Source organism: Danio rerio, chromosome 11 (genome assembly GCF_052040795.2).
Source record: "Danio rerio strain M-AB ecotype USA chromosome 11, GRCz13ab, whole genome shotgun sequence".
Taxonomy (NCBI): Eukaryota; Metazoa; Chordata; class Actinopteri; order Cypriniformes; family Danionidae; genus Danio; species Danio rerio.
The window spans coordinates 24,970,295-24,992,026 of record NC_141031.1 but is presented as its reverse complement, the minus strand read 5'-3'; the positions used below and the strand labels follow the sequence as shown (position 1 = coordinate 24,992,026).

The following is a 21,732-nucleotide window of genomic DNA, read 5'->3' as shown; positions in this document are numbered from 1 at the left end:
TCAAGAATAGGGAATTTGTAGCTGCATTTATAAAATGCTTACTAACGTTTATTAATGTAGCGGTTTTGCTTAACAGAAAATGAAATCACTATTTGCTAATGCTTCAGAAATGATTTATAGTGTGTAGTTATAAAGTTTTACCAGAATATCTTGTAATTCTTAGGAGTGAGTGGGCTTGAAAAAACACCCGTAGGTGACGCACTCTTTTCCTCTTCACATGCACCAGACACCTTAAAAGTACAACTTTTTGGATAATATTGTGCAATTCTGAGTGTGTCCCACAGACTTGAGTGAAATCCCTTGTAGGACACACTCTCTACTTGTATGATCAGAGAAGGAAAAAAAAAACAAAGACTTGTCTGTGAATATCTATATACTGCTACTCTCTGATCATTTGAAGTGATTCTAGTATCCTCACTTGTAAGTTGCTTCAGATAAAAGCAACTGCTAAATGAGCAAATTTAGTCATTCATTTTGCTTCTGCTTAGTCCCTTATTTATCAGGGGTCACCACAGCGGAATGAACCACCAACTTTTCCCATATGTTTTTACACAGCAGATGCTTTTTCAGCTGCAACCCAGTACTGGGAAACACCCATACACTCACTCATACACACACACACACACACACACACACACACACACACACACACACACACACACACACATACACACACACACACACACACACTCATAGAATACAGCAAATTTTAATTTTATCCAATTCATGAGTAAATGTAAAAATTAATAAAGGTTTAGGTGAAATCCAGTAGAAAAGAACTAAAATAGCCCTACTATAGAGCCCTGAAATGCATTTTCACATGTCCCTTGTAGTGGACAAGCTTAAAACGTTTTAGATTTAGTGTTTAGTGTTATCCACTTGTAATCGGATTAATAGCAGGTGTAGACTAGACATAAGACGGTGATGGATGGAGAAGTGCTGTATGTGTGACATTTTCACCTTGGTTGGTTCATCCCTGAGTGCCACCATTCGACCTTTCTGAGCACGTCGTATGACCCCTGTGGAGGAGTAGTGATCGCCCTGACCCTCCACCACGGAGAACCGCAGGTCTGTGGCACTGCCAAGATGAGACCTGACACAATACACAGCGGCAGAGGCTCACACACTTCACTTAGTACTTCTACAGCAGTCTCACTTTCAACTGGAATCATATTTCAGCGTATTTACTAGGGCTTCAGGATAATGGAAATGGCAACTGACATTACAATGTTTTCTTTTTCTGTTCATTTTTCAATATAAATACATTTTCAGTTAGAGTTTATCTAAATTGCAATATATAATTTCACCAGCAACTGAGTGAACCAGTTGTAACTTGTAATAAAAATTATATTTATGCACATAGTTTATTTACTTAATTTTAATTGATCAGGTTTACTCACTTTTTAAAGTCAACTAATCAATTTAAAAACAACAAATTTAGTCAAGTCCAATTATCGCTTTTATTTTTTAATAAAAAAATAAAAATCCCTATTATTGTACATCCCTATTATCCCTAAATAATAGGGATTGTACATCCCTATTATTTACATTATGTAATAAAACTGAAGCCATGCTTTAAATCAGGATCTAGTCACCTAGGATGTGTCCCATCTCCAAATGCTCCACTTCTGCGCTTCAGATGATCGAGTTCAGCCCTTAACTTCTCAATCTCCCCAATGAGTCTCTCCTACATAGACAGAAATCACTCAATTAGCTGAACAATACTAAATTATTAACATTTTAATGACTAGAATTGTTACAGTAGGGATGTCACTCTTATGAACTTCTATGAACTAAGATTACTATTTTTAAGGTACACATTCTTAAAAACACAATACCAAAGTTTACCCTCCATTTTTATTAATACAATGTTTTTTTTTTTTTATCAGCAAAACATAAATAATGTTAAATAAGATTGTTATTTAAATTGGATACAGATCTTTCAAAAGCTCTATTCATCAGTGTCCTGAAAGAAATATGCATATATTTAAATGAGACAATTATTAATAGCAAAATTTCATATAAATATTATTTATAATATTAATTCATATTTAGTTTATACCAATATTCTATATTGTTCATTATTAATATTATTTATATATAATTATAAATTTATATACAAAAATACTTGAACATTCTCTGCAATTACAATTTGTAGTTGTGTTTGAGTAAAATTATATATTTTTCTTTTTTTTAATTCTGTAAACTACTGTACATTTCCTCCAAATTTATAATAATATGTAAAAAATATATATCCCGCTTTGTATTTGTTAATGAGCACAGATACCTTGTTGTGATGGAACTCCTCCAGTTGTTTTTGGGAATTCTCCAGATCATGGATGAGTGCATTCTTAATGGAAGAACAGGAAAAAAGAAGGAATGGACAAAGTTAGGAAAACTGTAAAATACATATTTTAGTTTTTTCACAAGCTATTCCTTGTTTTAAATCAATATAGGCTTACAACCAGTGTTGTTTTAGTAATCTTGCAGTTTTTAATAGTAGTTTGAAATACACAGTTTTTTTTATTTTCGTTTTAAAGTTGGAGAAATCTAAAATGTTTTTCATTTTTAAATGTATTTGTCAATGTATTTACTTATTTAGTAATATATATTTAAATAGATTATAGTTTTCATTCATATTTATGTTAAATGTAATTGTTAGTACATCTCACAAAGTGTAACAAAGTAAATGACAGATGTGTTCTTGTCAACTAACTGAAATAAAGAAATACAGAATACTCACAAATTCTTTTTTTTCTGTTGCAATGTATTTAAACCTCATAAATGCTGTTCTTTGGCCTATGGAACTCAACAGTAAAGGGATGTTTGTGTAGGAGGGAATTGAATATTGTCCACTTCATTGCTGAGTGCCGCCTGAATGCTTTAATAAACTCATGATAATGACGTCTTTGACAATAAGTGTGTATATAGTAGGCGTACTGTATGTGCAGGTGGTTTGGTTAAATATATACCTTGTCCTCGAGCGCGGCCATGCGTTCCTTCAGGTGCAGCTGTAGCCGCTCATTGGACTCGGTCAGAAGACGATCCACAGTGTCAGACAGACGTTTGTTATGCTCTTCATTCATCTTCTCCCTCTGCCGAGCCTGCGACAGAGAGTGGGAGAATAGACATAAGATACATGAAAGAAAGACAGAAATGTAAAAATTATAAAACATTAAATAAATAAACATGCTTTTAATTAACAGTTTAAAAGGAAGCATTTTGTGGTGAATTTTCTGATAACATCCACTAGAACCAATAGACACAGTAGAACCAATAGAGGGCAGTATTACACACTAAAGCATTGTGATCATATTCTTTCATTTTAAAGGGATAGTTCACACAAACATTTTAATTCTTCTATAATTTACTCCTTCACTTGATCCAAACCTATTTCAGTTTCTTTCCTCTTTTAGACACACAATAATTTATTTTAAAGTTTGTAGCATTGTTTATTATTTTTTGAACATACTTTAAAATTTTATCTATTGTGTTCAACCAAGAAGAAAAAGGTTAAAAGGTTTGTAAACCCTTTAGTATGGTTAAATTGTTTCTTGTGGGTGAACTATCCCTGTAACACACAGAGTAGCTGCTTCAGACAGCTCACATTTAGCTTTTGGAATTGCTAAATTCGCACATATTTTTATGTGTGTGTGTGGTATGTGGTTTAGTGATAATCCCTCTGGAAAATGAACAATGACAGTGCTTGTAGTTGAACGCAGGGGTGATGACTTTTAAACACAGTTGCGGTGGGATATGGGCACTCAGTTGCCTGGCAACAAAATCTTAATTTTCTTTTGGTGGCAAACTGCCTTTAAAATGTAGTCAACACAGAGAGTCGTGACTGTCAGCAAAGCTAATGCCCAGTCTGAGGTGTAAGTATCTGAGTTTAATTTAAGCTGAAGGAGGATAAGGACTCTCTATGACTGCTTTAAGTCATTACAACCATCAGCTCGCACGCAGGAAGAAATTAACCATGCATGAATTATTCAAAATCCAAATATAGCAGCCAATTACAGCTCTGTTCTCACTGGGGGTGGGGAAATTCATCTGCAAGATGAGCTAAAAAATGCCCCATATTCACAGTGCAGCAGCATGTGTGTGCATGAGTGCCATATTAATGATCTTTGCATGTCTCTGTTGTGTGTTTGTTTGTATGCAAAATAAAAATAAAAAAACACAAAGAACACTCTAGAGACCCTACTGTGAGGTCAAATGTAGCATCTCCAGACCTGGCCAAAACCTAATGTGCAACAGGTAACATCTTCTCAAACACACACACACACATGCACACACACGCACACGCACACACACGCCCCAATAGTAAATATAGTAAATTGTTATCTACATCATATATAAAGTGAAATGGCAAAAACATACATATTGAAACTACTCTTGCTTAAATACTGAGCAAATATAACCCTCAATCCTAACTCTATATATAGTATTTGGTACAATTATTAACCCATTTGTGCCAATTTTTTTCTAAATGGTTTCATGCATGTAGCCTTGTTAATAGTGTCCTATATAAAAATATTTTGCATTTATTTTCTCCGGGTTTTTGATTATTAATTACAGTTGCCAGTGGGCAAATATGTTGTAAGAACCCTTCAATGTAAATTTGCATAGGAGCAGAACATTTGGCATTTTAACTCAAAACAACTTCTTTCAACGGATTAATTCACATTCCAAAACACATTTATAATGTTTAAAACTAGAAAACAATTTGACATGATCCCCCACTGCGCAACTACAGCAGTCAAAGAAAAAACATAACATAAACCATGATTCAAAGAGCCCAAGTAAAGTAAATACTGCTCTCCACAACTGGTGTCTAATAAACCAAGTTTTTTTTGTAAATCTCTCTATGACAGAATTGTCAAACAAGTTAGTAATAACTGAAGCTGCTGATGCTGTTTGTGAAGTTGTTGCAGCATTTTAACTCTGCTCCAGTGTTACTTTAACTCTCTTTGTAGGAGTGGGACCAGTGGGAAAAGTTAATTTTACTTTGAGGATTTTGCTGTGTATTAAGTTATGTATCAAAAAGGCTACTTTAGTAGTAAAGATATCAGTTAAAAGGTTAAGTTATTTTTAGATGAGGTATTATACAAGCAAAAAAGCATCAAACAAGACCAATAACTTTTATTAATTAACACATTATTCCCTATTTTCCCATGATTTATGCACTTACAAGATATTTGCCCACACTCAATTTATTAATTTTTTGCTCGTTCAAACTACTTATTAAAAATGAGCTAAAACAACGCAATTCTTGAGATTTTATTATTCATTTTCAATCCACATAAATTTGTTAAAAGTGTTAAATTAACTAAATCATTTTGTGTTGGAACAACATGAATGATTTATGTGTAACCCTGCATTTTTTACTTTTGACAACGTATAGAAAAAAAACTATAGATTTATTGAAAGATTTGTTTTTTTTGGATGAATCTAGAGACCTTCATGATTATGTTAATATATTTGTGAACAAAAAAATATTTTTAGTAATATGAAAATGGGCTTTATTTGGGAAGGTTTTCCTCCATTTTGCATCCTGGAGTTAGGGGTAGGAAGTATTAGGGGTAGGCCTCATGTGACAGGAAGTAAATCAGTAATTTTTTTCTTTCTTGAAATATTTTATTTGGTTGTTTGCTTGCATGTCATTGAGAATATTACTTATAAAAGAAAAAGGGCAACTTCGAACTCTGGCAACTATAGTTGCTGGTGGGCTTAAATAGTTTAAGCTTTTAATTTAATGGGATAGGAACCATTTAAAGTAGACATATTTTAAGCTTTGTGGAGACATAGCGGCTACACACACCACAGAAAACTAAATCCACACATTCTTCCTCTTTTCCTCCTTCCATCATATATATAAAACATTGATTCACTCATGATGCCCCAAGTGCAGTCCTCACCCTGCCCAGCTCTTGGTTCTTCTCCTCCAGCTGGGCCTCCAGTTGGCGCAAACGCTCCTCAATGTTGCCATGTCTCTCCTCCGCCTGCAGGAAACACAGAGATTAATATAAAGAGAGCAACATCAGGGCTAAAACCTTCACAGATTCACTTCACCGTTTCAGTTCGCCTCACCAGTTTATAAATTGCTTATACAGCAATAAAGCACTATTGGGATGTGCTGGAACGTGTGAATTGCTACACAAATGTCCTGCCAACTAATCGGCTTTCATGAAAATATGTTTCAGCAGCACCTTGCTGAATCTGTGCCACCAAAATGTCTATTGTGCAGTTTACGTTAGTGCGTTTTCTCTTTAAAACATATACGCTTACATTCCTGTCCACATGACTCCGGCATCTTCAAACCACGAAGTCATTCCATTTTAGTACTGTATGTATGTGACTTTTGAAAACAGATGCATAAATATCCACAATCGCTCGCTGACTGGTCTTATATATTATTCTGTATTTTTTCTTGATTTGTCAAGCCCCTCTCAAATTCCTATCATGCAAGGTGGAATTACAAGTTATACTATTACTGGTACACGCATGCCCAGTGAGCATCAATGATCACATACCATGCGTTTTAGTGTGTATAGTGTGGATGGAGATTGTTTTTCTAAAATGCACTAGTGTAAATGCAACCTATAATGATCAGTTTGCTTATTGCATTCAAAATTGCCATCAATCAGTGACGCATCAAGAGGTTTTTGAGGCAAGTAGTTATCGCTGCAGACTGGAGTGGGAGGGATTACACTGCAAACTGGCTTGGTGACCTCCAAGTGGGAAGGACTTACACCAACATTTGGACTGGTTTTAGGGTTGGTGTAGGTGTAGTAGGCATTAATCAAACATTAGGTTACTAGGAGGTTGGGTTTAGGGTTAAGATAGGTGTAGATGTTAATAAAACGCAATAGGCTGGGCTTGTCATGTAAAGAGATTAAATGAATAGTCCAGGTTTGTACAGCCCATTTGTTGCCACTAAGTCCCACCACTGGCTCTGACCTCCTTTTATACCCTTCTCGCTTTAGTGTCAATGTCAATGTCAAGTTTATTTACATAGCACTATAAAACTATGCTGCACAATACACATCACAACAAAGAAAAATAAAAAATCATAGCTAAAGCAGACAATTTTCATTGATAAATTGCCAAATCAAAGAGATATGTTTTTAACCTAAAACAGAAATAAAACATCCACAACTTAGGACCAGCTACTGCGAAAGCACAGTCACCTCAACATTTCAGCCTCCACTTACTGATGCATAAGATGACCGAAGGGACCGACCAGGCTGATGCTTAATCAACATGTCTGACAGATAAGAAGGTGCCAGGTCATTTAGAGATTTAAAAACCAAGAGAAGAATTTTAAAAGTGACTCAGTAGTGCACAGGCAACCAGTGCAAAGAACATAAGACTGGTGTAATGTGGTCATGCTTTTGGTACCAGTTAAAAGCCTTGCAGCAGCATTTTGAAGTAATTGTAAACGGAATAAGGTTGTCTTACTAATTCCAAAGTATAGTGAGTTGCAATAGTCCAACCTAGTGGTAATAAAAGCATGGATTTTAATTTCTAGATAGAATAGATTTAACTGTTTTTAAGAGTTGAAGATAAAAAAAACAGGATTTAAGCAATGCATTATCTGTTTGTCAAAGCTCAAACCATCATCCAGAATAACAACCAGATTTCTTTACCCAGAGCTTCATAGAAAAACTTGATTTTTCAAGATTCACTATCAGTGCTCTAGAAGAGTTTGACGGGCTGAACAGAATTATTTCAGCCGTACTCTGACCATTAAAATCTAAAAAGTTCAAAGACTTAAACTTGATTTTAAAGGCAGGCAGATGTAGGTGTCTTTCACATAACAGTAAAAAAAATTACATTACATTGATTATTATTGCCATACAATTCCCCAGCATGACCTAAAAAAAAAAACAGCCAATCTGCAGAGGATCAGTTTCACTGGATTGTTTTTTAGTGTACTTTATGCCTATTACAAGTGTACTTTATTAAGACACCATTTCAAAATTCCCATTATATGCTAAATTTATAGTTATGTGCTTGAATAATATGTAATTTTTTTTTTGTTTTATTTTGTAACCTACTCAATAATAGCATGTTTTGTATATAATTAATGGGGTCTAAGGAAGGAAAAAGAGAGTCTCCATCTGGGTTAAGGCCGGGGCTGGATGTGTGTCATTAGGTGGATGAGGTGCGTGACAGTATACCACTGACTGAGAATGATAAAAAGTTGCCATTTTTGATTAGCTGCATTAGCGAGACTATAAACAAACCGCACTGCTTCTCTGCCACACTGACAAGGCATTTGGCTGCCTTGGAAAAACACTGTCATCCACGATTCCAGCTGATGTTTAGATGAAACGTGACGGCAGTCCAAGTGAGGATTATCTAAACTGGCAGGAGAAGGAGATGGAGGTCTGTAAAAAGAGATATATCTGCTTTACCTGTTGATGTTTGATGACTGATATAGTCAAGGGCATTTTCACAAATGATACATTTGATTTTCTGTATTTTTGGTGAAGAAAATGAAAGGATAAAATTCCATGTGTTCAATTTGTCAGAAAATCTTATTGGTAGATGAACTGGCAACAGGTCTGAACAGAACACATGATCGTAAGGCCAGGACACACTAAGAAAATATATGGTTAATTAGGCAGAGTCGGGCTGTCTGTGAGTGTCTGTCGGGCTAGTTTGTTTGGTGTGTTCCACAAGTCGCTACTCATGGGGTTCACATTGGCTCACATTTCAAGATGAAAGTTACTGTCTGTAATAGTATCTGTGCATCTGCAGCTGACATCAGAACAGCAGGAACCGATCCTACTTCACTAACGTAATTTTACAGCTAGTATTTGAACGATTCTCTAGCTGAATATCTAAAGTGATGGCAAAACAGATGATTTTGTTCACATTTTAAGATTATAAGTCTGAACGGCATGAAATGCCATCAGTCTTCAGAGATTTCCCAGTATTTCTCTGGTGTAATCGGGAGATCACAATAATAAACCCTGAAAAAGCCAAATCAATGCAATCACTACCTGATTACTGTTGTGTTTGCGATAAAGAAAAAACACTAAACACATGCCGGCATTTCTTTTTTCTTTTGTTCACTGAACTCGTCTGCAGTAGTGAAAACAGGATACTTATAGAAACAGATGGTCATCTCCGGTTTTAAGACTTTAAGATGATTCCCATCTCACACTCAACGCTCTACAATTATTATGGTATAAATAAAGCACTACAACATACAAAAGAGAAAGATCAACTTAAAAAGTCTCTTACGAGTTTTATAATAATTTGATCAGCTGTAGTTTAAAATTGCACTGTATATTTCCATTTTCTCATTAGGCTGTCTCTGTCGCCATCTTGTGGATGGACATTGTCAACAGTCTTTGGTCTGCTTAAAGATCTGCCGTCGACTAGCTGCCTCTCCGACAATATTAATATTTAAAAACAGCCACTATCCTTATAAATAAATTGCATAGTTGCAATCTAAACAACTACCATTACAGCTAAAAAAGCCTCAAAATTATATTATGATGTTCAACAGCTGCAATATTTGTCAAACTGTAGAGTGTCCTCTGCTTGTTGTTATATGTGGGCGGAGTAATACGCAAGGGTGAAGGGTTAAGAGGCAGGTTGAGTGCTGTTACGGGCAGAATATCGCACGGCCAATCAGGTTCAAGAACCAGACAGTACTGTTGTATAAATATATATATATATATTATTAGCCCCCTGAATTATTATCTAATTTCTGTTTAACGGAAGGAAGATTTTTTTCAACACATTTCTTTCAACTGATTTATTTTATGTTTGCCATGATGACAGTACATAATATTTTTCTAGATGAACAGTTGAGATGCAAAGCTGCTAAACGCCACTTCCGCCAAAATGAGATAATGACATTGAGCGAATGCTTTAGGCACGTATTACAGATTCAACAAATATTTTTGCTTCAGATCATCTAAATCACAGCATCAGCTTATTGAGAAATAACAGTTTGTTGGCAAAAGCCTCTAAACGCCATTTGCCTTAGACAGCAAAAGCCGATATGCCCTGAAAACCAATCAGAAGGTGAGAACTAAATCATATGTTTTCAATGTAGCAGCGCACTGTTAAGCCAACTTTTTTGAGGAGACTGCTTTATTCAGATTCAGATTAAAATTTAAAAATATATAGTTCTATGAACTGCATGAGCCTGTCCGACTGTCACTGAATGGCAAATGAAAACGTCCCTTACCTCAAAACTCTCTGCGTTATAAAAAAGAAATCAAATCGTACAGTTGAAAGTGTAGCATGCATTCATTGTGTTTTTTTTTGCACAGTGATGCTACTTTGAATGAGTCCGATACAGCAACTTTATTTCATGAAAGGCGAAGTTAAACGATGCCATTCTAATCACATGGATGCTATGACATGATACAAACAGAAGAGATGAAAAAGAGATGTTCCAGACCTTGAGTATGGTGAGGATGAATGAATGACGAGGCTAATAATATTGACTGTTGAATTTAGAAAATTAAAACTGCTTTTATTCCAGCCAAAAAATAAAACAAATAAGACGTTTTTTCCAGAAGAAAAAAATATTATATAAAATACTGTGAAATATTCCTTGCTTTGTTAAAGAACATTTGAGAAATATTTAAACATGAAAAAATATTAATAATTCACAGGAGGGCCAATAAATCTGACTACAACTGTTTATATTATGTGTTTTCCTTAGTTGCCTAACATGGTTTTAGTTGGAATTTTTATATTTTTTTACTGTAATAACTTTTGCTTCTCTAAATCATCTCTTAGTGTCCTAAATCATGTATCAAAACGTCTTTTTGAACATCATATCCTGTTTATCTCTTATCTCATCCTTCTGTGTAATCTTTCCATGTCAGTTTCCGCCCTCCTTCACCTTATCGTTTAGTTTCATCAACATCTCCGAGGGTGTTTTCCTGACAGAAACTAATCTCATGAACTGTGAATCTCTCTCTCTCTGCTGCTGTTGTTTGGATGTGGTGATGAAATACTGGCCTTGGTGAGGGCAGCCACTCTCTGTGCCAGTTCAGCCTCCACCTCAGGCAGAGTCTCCGCTTTCCTCATGGTCTGTTGCAGCCGCTGCTCTGCCAGCTCCAACAGCTCCTGCAGGTGTCGCACCTTCTCCTCGCTCTGATTAACACACAAACACAAAAATACAAAATAAGAGTGTATACACACCAAAAACAGACACACTCAGGAAGATGTCAAGTTGTGACATGGGATACTGTTTCCAGGTTCAATCATTTACTCTTTTGAATTCAGAAAACTCTCTTAATTAGTCATGTATGACCGGCATTTTGTCATATAAGACATTAAAATAAACTTTTTCCAAAGCCACGGTGTTCACTGAAGTCTCTGATGCATACCAGACACAATATTATAACAATTTATAAAAGAGGAATGACTGTCTGGCCATTTAAGAACAGGCATGGACGTAAACATAACATGTAGAGTATACATCCTACTTATAAAATATATTAGGATTAGATTACAAAGTACTCACAATATATGGAAAGAAGCATGCTATATACATGGAAAGAAAGCACAGATACGATGGAAAACCACCGTTACACACATAAACACACACATAAAATACATGAAAGTGATACAGTATCCAAGTGATGATCTGGATTATATTGTTCAAAAGTTTGAAATTAGTAAGATTTACAATAAGAAGTCGAAAAATACTGTACAAGCAGTACTGGTATTTTTAAAATAATTTCTTATTATTATCAATGAATATTAGTTGATAATAATTATAATTAACAAATCACAGACTCGTGATTTCATTCAATAACAGTCAAGATGCTTCGTAGTACCCTGATCAGTTGTTATCAGTAATTAACATACCTTTTAATGTCACGATTGAGCAATCAGAATCAAGTATTCCAGAGAGCTGTGTAATACGGTTAAGCGGTAATGCAGTAATGTGGTATACCGTGGGATCTAGCAATAGTATCTGTTTCAATATCGTTATACTGTAAAAAAAACAATGCACTAACAGTACATTGGAGACAAGGATTAAATATTAAATAAAATTTATTTAATGCATAAAAATGTGTATGCATGATTGTTATCTCGAGACGTGGAAGAGAGGTGGAAGAGAGGTGAGGAACAATGGCGAGTTAGAAACCAAGTGGCCTAGTCTCAAAAAAGAACACAACCTCTGCAGTTTGCCAGTATTTCAGGCTTCAACCGAACAAAAAGGAAGACGTGGTAAATACAGACAAGGCAATTTAAAAATGTTTCTTCTATTCTATTCTATTCTATTCTATTCTATTCTATTCTATTCTATTCTATTCTATTCTATTCTATTCTATTCTGAGCAGCACAGTGGCGCAGTGGGCAGCACAATTGCCTCACTGCAAGAAAGTTGCTGGTTCGAGCCCCGGCTGGGTCACTGTGATGGCATGGGTTTCCTCTGGGTGCTCCGCTTTCCCCCACAAGACCAAAAACATGCGCTACAGGTGAATTAGGTAAGCTAAATTGTCCGTAGAGTATGTGTGTGAATAAGTGTGTATGGATGTTTTCCAATGTTGGGTTGCCGCTGGAAAAACATCCGCTGTGTAAAACTTATGCTGAATAAGTTGAATAACTGGACAACTTTTTCTGTATTTTTGTTGATATTCTTGAAATATCGTTAAAATAATATTTTGAATGTGTTTACTGTCACTTTTGACTGACTTCTTGCATACATTCAGCATATAATAAATCATTTCTTAATCAAAAAGAAATTAGATATCTTACTCACTTACTAACTTTTAAACATTGGTTTGCATCACTGTAAAATCAGAATGATGTAATGCGGCATTACGTAACCATTTGCTTAAACGGGGCTGTCGCCAATACCCCCATGGCCCAAAACAACATTTTATTGGTTGTGCAAACTTTCCCTTGAGCCCAAAAATATGGGCTAAGACCCAGAGCAATGTTCCTGGTTTTCCCCACTGACAACAGTCCAGACTGGAGTACAAAAACCTCATGCTGTCTAAACAAGAGCAGATGTCTTGATTTATCTTCCTCTTCTGAGATATTTATACCCCACTGGATTCCAAACAAACACTCTGTCCAAACTGGCACCAACATCAATGCAGCTGGGAATCCTCTGCATGTCTGCATATTATAGGGGACAAAGTATGTCCCTTTTCAAATGATAAAATAACGAGTCTCTAGAATATGTCTGCGATGTTTCAGCTTAAAAATACCTTACAGATCATTTATAATTGTTTGTCAAATCTACCCCTTATTTAGGTGTGATCAAAAACACACAGATTTGTGTGTGTGTCTCTTTAAATGCAAATGAGCCGCTGTTTTCAAAAAGAGGGTGGAGCCTTTACACTCCATTCTGACACTCCAGAAACAACAAAACAAGCCAAAATGTCAGAAATACCAGTAGTGAAATACAGCCCTACAAAACGCATTAAAAAGTCCAACACCTGCATATACAGTGCATAATAAATGGGCTTTTAGGAATAACGCTGATAGTGTTAGTTTTCAGTATAAATCTAATTACTTTAGGAAAATCTGAAAACATTCTCAAAATACATAGTGACCATTTTGGTCAACTTTTTTGAGAACTAGGTACTGTTTACTGTGGTATTAGTAACTGTACGGAGCGGGTTTCAAGCAGGCACAGCAATCGGATACTATACCAAAATTGGGGATCCGGGGGTTTTACAGACTGTATCAAAAAGCTGAGCACTGGGAAGAGTTAGGGGGTGATGGTGAAATTATGGGAGTTTTCCGGGAGAAATAACAAAATGGGAGGGTGGCGGGAGATGGGTCTGAAATACGGGAGACACCCAGGAAAACAGGTGTGTTATCAGGTATGAATTAAGTCCTGGTCTCAACCTGTAAAAAATATCAGTAAATTATCAGTTTTCCATATTTTGTTGATTTATGTTTATTTTTAATATTATTTGTTGCCATTTATTGATGTTTTTGAATTGCATTATGGAATCTTGATCTTTCTTCAAACAAATTTTAACCTTAACAAGTGGCAGGTGATGCATCCAGGTGTCTTTGATAACCTCACTAAGCCACCTGCCTCATACGCCCTCACGGCTCTCGACCCTGCCTCATTCGCCACAATCACAAAACGTGGAAACTGTAAATTAACAGGTTTTTTTAAGTGTATCATTAAGCTAGTACAGTATATAGCAAGTAAACAGAAATATTCGACTTCTGCAGATTAACGCACAATACTGTTTAATAAAATTCCCTTCCTACATAACAAAAAGAGGAAAATATGAATGGCACTTTTACCACATAGTTACAAAAAAAAAAAAAAATTACCTAAAAAAGTTTTTATTTTCAGTGTTGGTAGATGCACATTACGATTAGAGACTGTAATCGTGGAAAAAGTCATATTTTTCATAATATGTCCCCATTAAAACAGTCTGCGCATTGCCTGCTTCCTCCCAGCATGCCTCTTCTCAGCGTGCTGAAGGATTCCAGCATGAGTCTGCTGCTTTAGGGCTAATTAAACCCCCTCTGACTAACACACACCCTTCACATGCACAGGCACAGATGGAGTTTGACATCATCACATCACAACTGCATTATGGGACATCAACTAGCGATGACCTATGGAAATCCTATCCGAATCAAACTTCAGATCATCTCACTCGGGCCTGATTTAGGGTTGGCATACCTGTCGGTGAAGAGAGTCCTTGGTGGCCAGCTCGTTCTCCAGCTTGTCGTTCAGGTCATGGATGGAAGTGGTTTCTCTTTGGGCGGCCAGGTAGCGCTTTTCTAACGTTGTGATTCGCTCCTCCATGTCCTCCTTCTGTGCCATCGCCTGTCAAACAGGCACATAGTAAGAGAAAACTAACATTCTGAGAAGTTTGGAAACATTTGTTAGAGTGATATTTGGAAAATCCCTTTTTTCTCTCTCTCTGTCTCAGAGTCTGTCTACTTTCTGAACGCACTTTATTGATCAAACTGCAAACAATTCCCCTATGCATGTTTCATTTCTCCTTTATTTTTATTAAAGTAAAAAAGGCACTGTGCCAGATATCCAAAATATAACTTTATTGATGTGTGATGACTAGGCCCACACATAATCTGTGCTTGCAGAAATCCAAAGATTTCTACAGATTTTAAGCCAATTATAGAGTTTATTTATTTACTTGTGTAAATGTGTGTAAATTTATATTTACTCAGTTTTAAATTAATTTCAGTGATATTACTGACTAAGTGCTCATTTGATTTATTTACAATACAGTTTTTTTAAAGCAACATTTTCTGTCTTTTAGTAGATTTATATATGAGAGACTTGCTTTGTTTACCAAATAAGTGGATCTAGATCATGGGTCTCAAACTCAATTCCTAGAGGACTACAGCTCTGCACAGTTTTGCTTCAACCCTATTTAAACAAAGCGAATAAAACTAATCAATGTGTTCTAGAGTACTCTTAAACACCTTGATTAGTTTGATCAGCTGTTTTTAAATAGGGTTGGAGCAAAACTGTGCAGAGCTGTGGCCCTCTAGGAATTGAGTTTGAGACCTATGATCTAGATGGATTTGCATTGTAAATATTGAATAAAAGTTAAAAAGCTATTATTTTTTACTTCATATATTAAGTTTTTGTTTACAATACTCCCAAAAATAAATCCACACTCCACAGATTTTTTTTTACTATTTGAAAAAAAAATGTCTGGCCCTAATGATGACACATCAATAAAGAGTTTTTTTTTTTTTTTTTTGCTGCTCTGTACCCTGCATGAATGTGTGCAAATTATTTTGTTTTTCTTTATTTTTATTTAAATAAATTATGTTGGTGGGATAATTTGTTATATCCACTAAGAGTTACAATATCACAACTTATGTTACATTGTGGTTTAACTAGTGTTTTAGTTTTTAAACAAGATAAGTTCACACAAAAATCGTAATCTTATAATTATAAGGTTCTACCTGACATTTTTTTCAGAATTAAGTTTGAATTGAATTTTAAGGCTTTTTTTATTTAAAAAAAAAACAAATGTTACACACATACTGTTTGCCAAGGAATGCAAAAACTTTAAAGCTCAATATCTCAAAATCCATCAGAGCACTGATAGAACCTTATAATTTCAAGGTGACAAATGTAACCTTTGTCATCAATTATTCACAAAATATGAATACAAACTTTTATTTTTGGCAAGAAAAAAGAGAACATTAAAAGTGAGGAGAAATAATGAACTTTAATTAAGCCGCAAACACGACAAAAGAACAAAAAAGTACTGTATCATAAAAGTAGTCTGCTGTATTAAGACAGTTTTAAAGTTTTAAATGAGGAAAATATTCAATAGGGTATATGCACAGCTCGTATTTTTACCCTACTAATAAACTTCTGGTGAATAGTTAATGTGACTATTTTTAGTTTTTATAAGGTTCCCTTTACAGCATTGGTATTGTAATGTAATTAATATATAATCAGTTAAATAGATTTACTGTAAGCAATAATTTAGTTGCTCAAGCTTAAAACAAGATGAAAAGCCGTTAAAATCAAGCACTGTCAGTAACAGCAGGCTAGCACAGAAACTCCATTGAAAATACTGGGGTAAAAAATTTTTTCATATTTTAAAGACATTAAAAAAAGAATTTATCACAGTGCTTCTTATACATTATGAAGCCCACTTTATATTGTCATGCAGTAAAAAAAAATCACTGATATCATTGAAAACAGACCTTAAATCATTGGTCCCAACCCAAACTGGATTCATGGAGGACTGCAGCTCTCCAAACATAATCAAAACACAGCTGATCCACCTAGATGTTTAAAACTACTAGAGACTATTAAGCAGGTGTGAGTTGGAGGTGGTTGGAGCTAAACTATGCAGAGATATGGCCCTCCAGGAATTGAGTTTGAGACCACTGCCTTAAACGCTGCATTTTTGTAATGGCAGTTCACCCAAATTGAATTGGGCTACAAAAAATTAAAAGTCCTTCTGCAAATACCCTATTCAATGAGCTCTCAATTCTCCTTTGGTATTGTTTAAGATGCAACATTTTTTGTCAAACCAGTTTCTGAGTTCTATAAATATCCTTAGTTGTATAGAAAGGAACAGAAAGGAAAAGAAAGGAAAGGAAAGGCTTCAATATTTTGCAACACATCTACTCTGTTCCACTTAAGAAAGTACTGGTTTGCAAGATAAATGATTATAACTATACCTTTAAATATCTCAAAACTTCAGACCTTCTCAAGGAATGACTCACAACCTTCTATCTCTCAGCGAGCATAAAGCAGAGCTGAGAAAATGTCCTCTCTGCCTGAGACGAGCCCTCATCACTGTGTCCCCATTCTGTCCCTTTCCTCTCTCCCCAATCAGTCTAACCTCGCGTATGTCCCTCTGGTGTTTGGTGCTCAGCTCCTCGCTCTTCAGTAGGTCTTTGCGGGCCGTAGCCAGTTCCGTCTCCAGCTCAGACATGCGATTGGTCAGGCCACCGATCCGCTCTCGGTTTTGGGCTAGCTCTTTATTGGCCTTATCCAGCAGTTCCTGTAGCTCCAGGCATCTGCTGGTATCATCATGGGCATCGATGGAGCCATTGGGAAGCCTCTGTTGCAAACACAAAGAATGTTAGTAATGCGATGGAGAGCTGGTTGATGACTTTAAAGCTCGTTTATCGGTCCCCTGATTTCTACTTAGGGTTCAGGATGCCAAAATAAGCTTTCAGAGAGGCATAATTATGCTGAGTCAGAGTCTGAAGAAACACGGTCAGCAAGTTAAGCAGCTTCACTGCAATTATGGCCACAGGAGTTCAGAGGTTTTCTCGCATACATCACATCATGACTGTGCATTTAATTCATTTCCTTATGCAGTTCAGCAAATTAAAAGCTCCCGGCTAGTCAATTTGGAGCCCTGGAACTCAAGGTTCCTCTGCATATCATTGGTTTATTATTGGTATGGGTTGTATAGCAAGTAGCTAAACCATCATGTCAACTTAACCTAAAGTCTCCGGGTCAAATTTCAGAGGAAAGACAAAATATTAAAATGAAATAATGTATAAACATTAAAAGGACCAGATTTTTAGAAAGATGGTAGCATCATTACATTCTTTTTGGTAACACTTTAAAATATTTGTTGTGTTAGTTAATTTTAGTTAATGTATTTAAAACAATTACTGATACGTTTATTACGGTATTTATTCATCTTTGATAATGTTATTTAAGTTAAATAACATGAGTTCTTGTTAGTTCTTGTTAACTCAGTGCCTTACTAATGTTAACAAGTTTTTAATAATGCATTAGTTAATGTTAAACTACATTAATAAATGCTTTACAAGATTATTTATACTTAGTTTATGATAGTTAATACAATAACTAACATTAACTAATGGACTATTATTCTAAACTTTTACCTTATTTTAACATAGAGATATTAAAACTAATTTTACATAGACTACCCAAAAATCTATTATTCTTTCAAATGTTGCAGGCTTTTAACCAACTTTTCTTTGATATTAATCTTTAAAGCCCTAAATAATATTTTCCAGATTTAGAGAGTGTGCTCTAGAGCACAGAACATCCTGTCAAGTTTACTTTCCACAGTAAATTGCACAGAAGGATTTGTGTTGTCGTACCCGATTAAATTTGGGTTACACAAATCAGGAAAATTTATTAATTCGACACTTGTTATCCTGTCAAGTTTAAAAACCACAGACACTTCTGCTTCTCATGCAAGCACACTTGAAAGAGGACAAAATGTTCTCTCAGAGAGTTTGGCTTCATGAGGTAATTGTTAATTGTACACATTTACTGTGGTCAATAATGAAATGTGGGTCACTTTATATAAAGGTATTTTGTTATCATTGTTTTTTTTTTTTAAAGAGGAATGTCTGCATATTATGTTAAAGTTAGAAATCTCAGAATCTCATTTCCTTCCATAAAACTACCTGCACGAGTGCTAAAACAGATTTTTTTCCCCCAAAGTTTGCATGCCAATAACAAAACAAAACTTTCTTTTGCAACTCTAATTTCAAAGGCCCTATAAGTTTAATGCCAGCCATATGAGAACTGCAGTGTAACATGTACAAATCGTGACTTATCGTGTTCTAATTAAAATTTCTACTTTCCAAAATGAATCCACATTTCACTTAACAAGTTTACAATGATAATTGTTAACTAATTTTTTAGTGATTAATGTAGGAATTATAATGCTTTGTGTTATTGTTTCATGTTCATTTACAAGTAGTAGAGTATTTACAGCTACTGTATATTTCTGTCAGTTTGGATACCATCCCTTTGTGCCCCCTGGCAGCATTTTGCAAACTGCGGTCATACCAAAAAACACGTTCTTACGCCCCATTCACACGGGGCGTCAGCGTCAGCGATTCCTATTCACTTTGAATGGGTGACGTCAGGCGTTGCAGAACTGCATTGTGGATCTGTCGGCGCCGCTTCAGAAGCGTTGCTCGCTGCAGAAGGTGGGACCAGCTCAACTTTTCAAGCGCCGACTGAAGCGTCAGCCAATCAGATTGCTGTATGCAAACACACCAGCTCAGACAGTGGCCTATTGCTGACTGAATTTAATTGGCTGACGCTTCTATGACGATCGCTTCAGCCCCAACTTCAGACACGCCTACAGTCAAGCGTTGACGCTGAAGCCCCGTGTGAATGGGCGCTACTCCGTTAGAGCATTGGTGGTACACGGTGAGATATTGCTCATTTTAAAGTGTCACCCACTTATACAATTTTATATATAAACATAAATAAATATTTTTTGAACATGTACATACAAATATACTGTGTAAATATATACAAAAAATATACACAGTAAAAATTATGTGAAAGCAAACTTTTATTTTGTATGCCATTAGTCAATTAATCAATCGTTTAACTGTACAAAAAGTTGGATTTCACGCATTTTCAGTGATCAAAAAACTAATTCGGTACTTTGCAAATAGCTGAAATTTTACATTCAGATTTTTTGCATAACTGTAAAAGATATAAAAGCATTTTCAATATTGACTGGCTAAACCACACATAGTTTAGTCAACTAGCCTTACACGTGCTTATTCACACAAAAATATACAACCAGGGTAAGATGTATATCTCACCCCACAAAACTGGCTATTTCTTGAAACCGAAACATCTTGTTCAGGGCTGACAGCAGAATTCCACTGAGGTATATCTAATGAGGCCATTTTTACATGGCTGTCTAAAGGGAGAGGGGTTTGCTTGGTTGGTTGTGCTTGGTTGGCTCTGTGTCACTACAGTAAAGCTGAGACAGGGACTTTTAAAGAGTTCTGTCTTAAGTGTTTTTACACATATGTGTTCATGGATGTCTTTAAGCTGAATTACATGCTGTTAATTAAATAATTATTCAAAGCAGCTCCAGATTCAGAAGCACAGCAGGCAGTTTGACAAAAACAAGTCATTTACAAGTTCTTGTTTCTTAGATTTTTGCAACATTTAACCCTTATGTTTTTTACATTTGCAGTCGCTAAATATACTATACACTAGCTTAATATGGTTCCACCTCCTGTTTCAATTTAAATTTGAATTTCTTCGTTTTTTCAATGAAAGTGCAAGTATCCATCCTTTAAAAAACGTATATGCTGAGATCTCTGACTCCCTTAGCCTTATACATTTTTTTTTTTTAAATCTCTAACTTTGCTTTAAGTATTTGATGAGCCATGAACCACAGGGACAATCAGCCATAATCCTGCTCTCCAGAGAGACTTTAGCTCTCCAGAGAAACACACAGTCTGGAGCATGCCTGCCTCTGTCTACCCTCCATCCAGTTCTGTATAACTCTGTTATGTATAAGTGTTCTGTATAAATGTTTATCACACATGCAGTTTATATTCAAATGTGGAATTGAAAATTGAAAATTCGATTGGGAATTGATTTCATTGCATGAAAAATAAAATAATTTTGAAATAAAAATCAATCCTACACTGGGAAGCTTACAAAGGCCTTGTTTTCTTTAACTGCTTTGGAAGGTGTAACATAAAAAACACGACCTTTTAGATGACAAGAATAGAACATGTTGATTTTGTTCTGATGAAATACAATTATACACTGTCAAGATCAAAGTTAGAGATCTCTGAATAAATGTAGTCTATATTGTGCTAGTATAAAAGACAACCTGCTGTCTGAGGATTTCAGTCACATTAGAACGACTCTTCAGCTTAAAAAGTAAAAACTGGGATCATTGCAAAAACATTCCTCAGCCCACATTTTTTGCAAATGCTAAAATGCATTGCTCCGGGGAGGTTTAGTTGCACATTTCAGGACACATCCACTAGAGGGCACTGTCTACATTTGATCAAATCTTAAAAAATGTTATTTGTGAATGTTTTTTTTTTGTGCGATTCAAATACACAATCTTCTTGTGACCGTCCACGAGAAGGCAGGGTTTGTCAGATTACTTAAAGAAACCCTGACGTAAACCCAACCAATAGTGTTTACCAAAGCAAACTTAAAAGAAAAGTGCATTTAACATTTTTTACATCACTTTTGTAGAACTGTGCTTCACCATTCTTTGACCAGAGTGCTCTATATCAGTGGTCCCAAACCATTTTATCACCATGGACTGGTCAACGCTTGACAATTTTACTGGGGACTGGGGGGGGTCGGTGTTTTGTAGGTTGCTAGGCGACCATCAAACGGTTTCTTAGAGGATGAAAAGCTGACAAAACATTGCTGTCACTTTGATACAAGTTTTACACTACAGTGTTTTGGTATTAATAATTAATAGTTAATCTACTAATTAGAATATGTATATTCCATACAGGCTGAAG

At 35.5% G+C, this 21,732-nt stretch overlaps 1 protein-coding gene and 1 long non-coding RNA gene across 34 annotated transcripts in view; one reads left to right on the top strand and one right to left on the bottom strand.

Moving 5' to 3' along the window:
- Nucleotides 1-21,732, bottom strand: part of ppfia4 (PTPRF interacting protein alpha 4) — a 204,800-nt gene that overhangs the window by 46,939 nt on the left and 136,129 nt on the right. For 22 of the 33 annotated variants that reach the window (XM_087271635.1, XM_087271637.1, XM_087271639.1 and 19 more), the window contains 8 exon segments: nucleotides 17,322-17,543; nucleotides 14,657-14,803; nucleotides 10,999-11,133; nucleotides 5,919-6,002; nucleotides 2,973-3,104; nucleotides 2,288-2,350; nucleotides 1,596-1,687; nucleotides 961-1,093 (listed from right to left, as the gene is read on the bottom strand). In XM_087271635.1, coding sequence (XP_087127761.1) covers nucleotides 961-1,093; nucleotides 1,596-1,687; nucleotides 2,288-2,350; nucleotides 2,973-3,104; nucleotides 5,919-6,002; nucleotides 10,999-11,133; nucleotides 14,657-14,803; nucleotides 17,322-17,543 — 1,008 coding nt within the window. 33 annotated transcript variants of the gene reach the window in all.
- Nucleotides 1-21,732, top strand: part of LOC147841783 (uncharacterized) — a 751,871-nt gene that overhangs the window by 597,416 nt on the left and 132,723 nt on the right. The gene's annotated exons all lie outside the window — the stretch shown is intronic.